The 9,885-nt window shown below is 27.8% G+C and overlaps 1 protein-coding gene across 1 annotated transcript; it reads right to left on the reverse strand.

The window, feature by feature from the left end:
* Nucleotides 1-8,475: 8,475 nt before the first annotated feature.
* LOC105173717 (uncharacterized) lies at nucleotides 8,476-9,363 on the reverse strand. Its single transcript, XM_011095577.3, has one exon. It carries the CDS (start codon nucleotides 9,219-9,221, stop codon nucleotides 8,613-8,615), a length of 609 nt encoding a protein of 202 aa, XP_011093879.1. The 5' UTR covers nucleotides 9,222-9,363; the 3' UTR covers nucleotides 8,476-8,612.
* Between the last annotated feature and the right edge of the window lie 522 nt (nucleotides 9,364-9,885).

Here is a 9,885-nt window from a genome sequence, read left to right on the forward strand (position 1 = left end):
GCTTTTGCTATGAATTTGCCGTCGTAATGAAATGTGAAATTCTGTAGCAAATACCTATGTGGTGGCTATAAATGGACAATCATAGCAAAAAGGTAGTGATTTTTGCTCTTCTTTGCCTACAAATATATGTTGTAATAAAAGCCCATTTTTCTGTAGCAAATACCTTTTGCTACGCCAGTATTTTCTACCACCAAAATTCGTAGCAAAACGTTTTTTGCTATGATCTTCTGCTACGAATTCCTCATCAAAATTATAAACCTATTTGCCTGTAGTGCTAAAAGGGTGTTTGGCGGAGCTTATAAGCTCCTCAAAACATCTTATAAAATATTTAAGGGTTTTTAAGTTCTTGAAAACCGTTTGACAATTATTTTTTTTAAGAGTTTATAAGATACTAAAATAAGATATTTTAGATTTTACAAGCTCTTTAAAAAAATTTTAATTTCACCTAACTTCTTCTCAAAAATCTTATAAGCTTTTAAAAAAACAGTTAACTTCATCCAATTTTATTTTAAAGCATATTATTATCTCTTTAATCTTAATATTCAGTAAACAAAAATACATTCGTAATTTATTAGTATTTCACTTTTACATTTCATATCATTGACGTTTTTTCACAAAGCAAAATTATCTATTTATGCAATTTTAAATTGTAATAAGTAATTTGATGGCTTTTTCAGTCATTATTACTAGGGTTAAATACATTTTGCACCCTAAACTATGCATAAAGTGCATTTACACCCTTAAACTATAAAATATAACAAAATAGCCCTTGATAATATGAACTATTTTTTTAAGACGATATGACCTTATATTTAAATCCGTAAAATATGTCTATTACAATCATTCTCCTAAATATAATTTGAATTATTATATTTATTTAAAATAAACACTACCCAACATTATGATTTTTATTATAAATGTAGAATTTGTATAAACTCTAAAAATTTAAAATCCTTAATTTTTTTTCATAAATAATAAATAATTAACATAATTTTTACTTGTGTTGTTATATATATTGACTTTTTTTAAAAAAAAATAAATTATCGATATAATTTTAAAATATTAGATTACATATATATATATATATATATCTTAACGTCTACAAAGGTAGTTTAGTTCGAATAAAATAATTTGACATAAAATAAGTTAGTAATAAGTCAATTAAGGGATATATCGATTTTCATTTAGTTTTTCTGTTAATATCAACAAATTTAGTAAATTTCGATTAACAAGAGGGCTAATTTGTTAGACGCAAGCAAATATCAAGAATATTAAATGTAATTTTCCAATTTATAGAGAATTTATGTGTAATTATCCCTATTTTTTATTGCAGAAATACCAATTTTTTATAAGATATAGGAATAGAGTAATACTTATGCCCAGAGTGAAGAAAATAAACATTTATGTGATTTGGGCCAAGAAATAACACTCACGTGGGTTCTATATTGTTGGGCCCCCATTCTTTCCTGAGCCCAACAAATGGAGAAAAAAATGTACTTGCATATGCAAAATTTGTCTATGTATACAATAACTTTTGTTCTTGAACTATCATATAAATTTGATCATGGTACAAGACATATATTTAAATTTGAATTTCTTACAAGAACAATTTCGAGTGAATTATCATAATAGGCCATTGATAACCATTTATATTAACGTGTCTGTAAAATCATAATTTTATCATAGACGAAAAAAAATTATATTAAAAAATTGAATAATTTTTTTATTAAGATATTTGAATTGACAGTAACATCGGAGCAAACTTCACACTCCAATTGATGCAGTAAGATGTATATTGCACAAAAACCCATAGCAATTCCCAAAATTAAAAAAATATTTATTTAATCAGTTGAAAGTAAATTTAGAATCATTCGATCACTGCCCTTTATGTTATTTAACTCTTATATCATCATCAAATTAAGTGTAAGGATGATATTGCAAATGAATAAATGTATATAGATATTTAAAACTTACATATTTTGTATTATATTTGACTCATATTACAATGCTCCCTTTAAAAAAAAATCAAGTCATTTGAAATTTAATTAGAGTATCAAAAATCAGTTTTAATCTTTTACCATAATTTATATATATATTATCTTATTTGGCCCGTTAAAATCTGTGTGAATATATATTTTTTGAAATATAAATTTATAGTATATATATTACACTGTGTGGTGAAGTGATTGGTGTCCGATTCTATAAGATATTGTCTGCTCTAATTTTTTATGAGCGTCATGATTTTATATTGAAAAAACATTATCACATAAAGAAAAGAGTTACTGAGGCTTATACTGCTCTAACTCTTCGTATACAACTTATGTAGAATACAGGGCTACACTACATCAAAATATAAATAATATACTTGATATTCATAGGTAAAATGAACTATAATATAATCTTTTAATTATATATGTATAAAATAATTGTAGTTGGACAAAGCATTTGATGAATTAATATGGTGCCAGTAGGAATATGACAAAAGTTGTCATGACCCCTCAACTTAAACTCCCAAGGTTGAGGTGGTTGTACCTAAATATTTTAATCCATATATATTCTAACTCTGAATACTTATTTTTAATCATTGCAAGCATGGAGATAAATTTCTAAATTATTTCGTCAAATATATATATATATATATATAGATCGAAGAAATATATTTTATTTTCGTATTTTGTATATTAACATTAAATATATCAGTTATTGATGTTTATATTGCATTTATATGAAGAATTATAGTATGACATGGATATTACAGCATAATAAACATAAATTACAAAATAATATGTATATATATATATATATTATTTGTTAATTTATGTAAAATAAAACGGTAAGTTGCTCATAGAATTCATAATATAAGAGTAAGGGTAAATTAGCATCCCTTGTTTTTTTGCAGTTATATCTCTTGAAATTATAATTGTAATCACAATTATATAAACACCTCTTAAAAATTATTACACTAACACCTCTCAAGGGAGGATGTTTATGTAATTTGATCGAATTTCAAGGAATATCAATATAATTTATTTTATATAAATAAATATTATTAATTAAGATATACATACGTGGAATACGTATAACCAATGAAAGAAATAACAGATAAGATATTTGAGGTACATGCTTACGTGTATATAGAAAAAGATTATTATTATTTTTCCCCTCTAGATTTTTTGTGAAGTAGGATAATGCATTCATTCTATGTTTCCTATAGAACTGAGTTGCGAGATAGAATTCGTGCCCAGCCACCTGATTTGGTCGAGGTCGCACCGTCGGTTGGTCTTCTTATTAGTACACAGCTCAAGGGAATAAATTTGAAATTCATAACAACGAGAGCATTCTGATGGTCAAGTTAAAAATGATTTAAAAATTAATAATTCAATCCTAAAAAAACATATTTGAATATTGAATTTTCGACTATTTATATGGGTAACTTTCAATATTCGGTTGCCATCTTGAGATTCAAATTACACATAATTGGATCGAGTAGAGTTAAAATTGATCTGTTCCGACTCGAACAAAAAGACGCGGATTCTAGCCGTCTTTGGAATTTTGATTTTATTTGAAGGGCAATAGTGGAGTTTCAGGGTTAAACCTACATCACCACTCATTGTGATAGAAAGAACAAAAAATGAAAATAAAAATATGTTACTAATTAATTCATGGGCACGACATGCCAAAAAAACATCATGGGATCAATTTGGTGGGGTCTTAGGTTACACGCTTTTAGAGCAACTAACAGCGATTTATAGGCATGTCATGTAGATTCAATGTATAGGAACCAAAAAAAAAAAAGAAGATATTGGATGAAATAAGGGGGCCTTGTTTTATACACAAATTCAAAATAACGAGCTCAAACTATATTACTATCTCAGCTAATTTGTTTGTTAGAAAAGATTACTAGAAAAGATAATATTAATAATAAAATATAGACTGATATTACCAAATTTAATGTTAATGGTGTGTTTCAAGTGATGATAACTTTTATTTTGTATAATATGGTATTACAAAATTTAATGGTGACGAAAATTGCATCGAAATTATCATAATTTATAATTAGTGATTCATATATAATGACAATTCATAATTTATAATTAGTGATTCATGTACAGTGACAACTTAATAATAAAAACATGATTTATCTTGTCGTTCTCCTATACATCTATGCATGCATGCGTGTGCCAACAAGCATCCTTAAAGTAGTATTGTTATGTCTTTCTTATGTTTGGTTTTATTTTCTAATTATCTCTAAGATCGAGATGACTCAAAATATAATGTTTGCCATCATATAGAAATATTATATCTCGATGTTTTTATCAAATTTGACATAAATACATATATATACACATATATATAAATATATATAAAAGAGACATGATTTTATGATGAACAGTAACTTTGATCTCCCAGACTGCTCCAAAGTCTCCCAGACTTTGGTCTCTCAGACTACTCCACATAACACAAAAGACTACTCCAAAAACATGCAAACATATTGATATAAATTGTTGGAAAAACTCAAACTCAGATACAGACTCATTGACTGAGGAGGGTACCTACGACTAGCTAGTGGATACCTTTTACTACAATAATGCTTATTTGATTGACAGCTTTAGCATATTATTCTCAAGTGTCCAAAAACCAATGTGTACAATTTTGTCATAGTCCATCTCAGTTTGCTTTCACAGTTCAGACATCAAAGTTGTTCAAACTCTTTCCAAAAAACTTATTACATAATTAGAGTTTTTCACTATTAAGTGGGTGTTTGAGTGATCTTATAATAATTAAGTTTTTCAGAATATTTAAAAGTTTATAATATTTTAAAAATATTTGGTTTAATTCGAGGGATCGGATTTATAAGATCTAAAAATAAAATATTGAACATTTGTATCTCAATTTGCTATCAGAATTCCGAGTTAATTATTGTTTACTTAAAATTAGACAAATTCGTTATATTCGAATCAGCTCAAGATTAATTAAGTAGGAGTGCATTTGGATCAGAATTCCATCTAAAGAGGTGTTGTTCTCCAAACTATCCTTACGATCATGCAAGACTTTTACCTATTTGTCCCTACTTTTGTCAAAATTAGCAAAGATATCACAAATTGAGCAATTGGAAGCTTGTTTTTCTCAGCCTATTGCAATTTTAATCTTATAATATAGGGTGTTTTGCATAATTAAATCTGTATCTTTTTATAAGAGTTAATTTTAGTCTAGAAACTAAACGGTGAAATGCAAAAAAACATCAAATTGTTAAGGCTTTGTTTGGTTTTATGTTTTCGCTTTTTCCAATACAAGATAAAAACACTTAATGTTTGTTTTTGTATTTTTACACCTTATTTGTATGTATTTTTATTTTTTAATTTTTTATATAAAAAAATATATATACGCATTTATATATATAATATATAAAAGACATGATTTGACAATAAAGATTGATTTTTGTCTCTATAAAATACAACATTAAATATACAATATTTATATAAAAAAGATATGATTTGACAATGAACAGTGATTTTTGCTTTCCAAATCTCAATATCAAACCTACATCACTTATTTTAAAATACTTTAAATTACCTCAAAACACAAATCTAAACATATCATCTATTTTCAACATACACTTATTTATTTCTATTTTTCTCTCTCTATTTCCAAAACACAAAATAAAACACTCAAACTACAAATCTAAACACTGTGTAAATTTTTTGGGCCAACACGTGGCTCTTAAGTTGAGTTAATTAAATCTTAAATCTACCACTAAATTGCAATATTAGTCCCATGTTATAGGAAATTTGACAATATTAATCTCATACTTTTTTAAATAATCAAAATTAATTTTGTAACTTAAAATAATCTCACGAGAAATAAAATATCATATAATATAAGTATATAATTCTCAAAAATTATAATATAGTTGGAAAGAAATATGAAGAATACATCCAAAAATTTAGTGCGATATAAAAATACAAGAATTTAGAAAATCTCTGCTATGTTTGGTTTCATATTTGTGCATTTTTTGAAACACACCTTATATTTATTTTTTTATTTTTTACACCTTATATGTGTATTTTTTTTTCAACTCTCTATATATAATAAGACATGATATAATATAATATATATAATATAAAAAAGACATGATTTGACAATAAATAGTGATTTTTATCTACAAAAAATACAATATTAAACATATAATTTATATATATAAATATATACAAAAGAGATATAATTTGACAATGAACAATAATTTTTATTTTCAAATCCCAACATCAAACCTACACATTTATTTTAAAACATATAATTTATCTCTAGAGCATATTTATTAATTTTTATTTATTTTTCTCCATTTCAAAAATATCAAAATAAAACTCTCAGAACAAAAATTCAAATATTATGTTCCAATTTTCGTTTTCCTCCTCTACAGCAGCCATCTTTTCACTACTACAATTTCACGCTTCTATGTTGTATGCAATTACTTAGTTGCAAAAGTGTCAGTACTTTTCACTGCTGAAAACATCACAGCTATATTTTTGTCCCCTGCTTTTCTCTGTCACGCTTTAATGATCGACTTTGGAAACTGTGAATGCCTTTTGAAGCTGACCTATAAAGCATTGTACTCTTAAAATAATTATAATAATAACATTTTTATTTTCTAAAATTGATATAATTACACATATATTTTATATTATTTAAAAATTATACTTAAAATAGAAATGCTTCGAAATTACAAAGCATTTGAAATTACTTTCGTCCAATAATAATTTTTCCTTTTAGTTAGAATCACTGAATTTGATGAGATTAACAAAAAAAAGTAGAATAAAAATTTATATTTGTATTCGACTGATTTATTATTGATTTATTACAGGTTAAATAATTTCTTTTATTACCAAATTATTTGTGTACATCTTCATATATTAATACACGTGCGGAGGTGGTTCTACCGTTATGAGGGTAATTTAGTTGAAAAAAAATTATTTGACCTACAATAAATTAATAATAAATTAACTGGGGGTAAATATAAATTTTTATTTAATTTTTTTCAATTAATATGAGCAAATTCAGTGAATTTTAGCTAATAAAAGGACCTATTTGTTGGACAGAAGCAAACCTCAAGGATACTAGATATTTCAAACCTCAAGGGTCTATGTGTAATTAATTACAGGGGAGAGAAGTGTAATTCCCTAACAAAAATTTTACTTACACCCTTTATAAAAATACAAAATTATATTTTCTTCAAATAAATTTTGAAATTACATTTATACTCCCTCCAAAAAAATTTCCTTTACACCTAATACACTTTCGCTGGAGTTTGGACGATAAATAATAACGCCAATATAAAAGAATTATATAAATTTTTAGTTTAGCCCCTCATTTAACGTTTTCATATATATATATATATTTATACTTACGAAATGATAAATATAATATATATGTATATGCGTGTGGAATGATGTTAACATCATTATATTTTTTCTCTTATAAGTATAAAATTATTACATAAGAATATTAAATGAAATATAAAATTGGAAATTTATGTAATTTTATTGGTAATGCCATTATTTTTTGTCAAAACCCAAAATAAAAGGTGTCAGGCAGTGAATTTTGAAAGAGATATAACTATAATATTAGAGTTTTTTTGAAAAAAAATATATAATTTTTATATTTTTAAAAGAGTATAAGTATAATTAATTCTAAAAAAATTATTATACGAGAGAGAGTATTATATGTGTGCATATACGTATGTCTGTGTGTTGAGTAAATTGAGAGAACAGGTATTTAATTAAAATCATAAATCAAATTAGCTTAACTAAGAAACGTACGTGGGCTAAGAAGGCAGACAGTAGAGAATTGGAGAAGATTTAAGGACGTATCTGTTGCAATCTTCATCCCAATATATTTTCTCTTATATTTTCCGCTCCTATATTAATATATTAAAATATAAATTAAATTTTTACTACATTATAAATAATTATTACTTAAAAATCATGATAAATTAATACTATTAATCATAATTAGACAAACAAAACAAAATCTTAAACTTTTACCAACATTATTCGCTGTGGTTTTTGCATTTGTCATGTTTTGGCTACACTTACGGAAACAACGATTAATTGGTGTTGGAAGTCGTGGTTGATTTATATATGATATGAATTTTTTCTCTGATTTATAATAATTAACTGTAACGAAAAATCATATTGTTTCTAGTGATATAAAAATGACACAACTGTTATAAAAAAATTTAATATTAAAACCAGTATTTAATTGATGAGTAAATAAATTTTTATTAAACTATTTAATATTAACGTTATTTGGTAAAGTATATTCATTTATTTAATAATTATTATTGTCCAACTAATCCGGATTATATTACTCCATAATAATTAAATAATTAATTATTTGTTACAAAATGTCAACTCAATTGGGACTGTTTGTGTGGAAGAAATAGAGGACAAAAATGGAATTCTAACATCTGTAAAATGGTTTTGAGGAAGACAACAAAATATATATACAATTTTTGTAAGAAACCTTAACAACAACAACTGGTGATCACCAGTACTCATTATTATTCCTATCCAACCCCACCAAATTACAACTCTACTTGAATACATTTTCATCACCTACCACCCCACGCCACCATCCACCAACAACGCCGCCGCGTGTCTCCGCCTTCCCCGCCCCTGGTCCCACAACCGCACCACGCTGCCGTCAAACACCGCCCTGTCTTGCCACCGATACCACCCCATATCCCCCATTCTCACCACCACCATCATTCTCTCCCAATCCTCGCTCAAATATCTACCTGACTTCTCACTTACCCCCGCCGTCCCGTCCCCGTCATCCTCATTCTCGCCACCCTCATCGTCTTCCCTAAAATCATCCTCTTCGTAATATAAACTAAACTTGGTTTTCGTGCTACCTTCTCTCCCCAACGTGGGACAGGATGTCTTGGCAGGAGCAGAAGAAAGCTGTGTTTCACCCGCAGTCGAGAGAGTAGCCGGCTCAGCCACTTTTGGTGGCGCTGATGATGATGTTGACGCCGTATCGTGGCTCCTGCGGCGTGGCTCCGGTGTCGACACCGGAGCTGACGACAGAGCCCTGATCCTCCAGAAGCTGACGGCGGCGGTTATGACGGCGACCCATGCCCATATATTGTTGACGGCGGTGAAGAAGCCGTAGCTCAAGTAGTTGAGAGCTAGAGCTTCAAGTGGAGAATCCAACGCGTTCATTTCCACCGCTTTCTCTCTCTCTAGTTCTTCTATCTCAAGGTTTTCTATCTTTGCATAGGGTGTGGGGGGTGGGGGATTATATGGGGGAGAGAGGAGGTATCAGAACCGTTCGATCATATGCGCACGAAAGGATCTGAGAGTAGATGCCGGGAATCGAGAAAGGAGATGCTAATTGCCTAAGGTAGATCCAATATTATGTACCGGAATTTGTTTTTTATTAAGTAGATATGTGGGGACACGTGTAAGGTGGTCATTGGAAGATATGATCGTACTAGGATTTCTTGAGTCTCATATTAAATATTTTAATTAAAATTAATTATACAAAAAAATATATTACATTTGTAAAACATTCTTAAAAAAATTAATAATTCTAAATTTGGTTCACATATTTTTCATTACGCACTTGCTCAGCTTCGGTTTGTGTATGTACAGTTGGACCAAGTGATACGATGATCATACGCAAGCCTCGTTGCTGACGTGGAGTAATATTATTGGTTGAAAATCACATATTTATTTTGTTTGTCTTTATGATTTTTTTTTTAAATTTCACTTTATTATCCAGGGATAAAATTATATAAGTACTGGGAATTTCGAGTTGGTTGAGGAAGCTTCGAGTTTCAATAAATGCAAGAAACTGTTTCCACAATTTTTTATTTTTATTTTT

This window comes from Sesamum indicum, linkage group LG11 (genome assembly GCF_026168435.1).
Source record: "Sesamum indicum cultivar Baizhima isolate 11 linkage group LG11, ASM2616843v1, whole genome shotgun sequence".
NCBI classification, from domain to species: Eukaryota; Viridiplantae; Streptophyta; class Magnoliopsida; order Lamiales; family Pedaliaceae; genus Sesamum; species Sesamum indicum.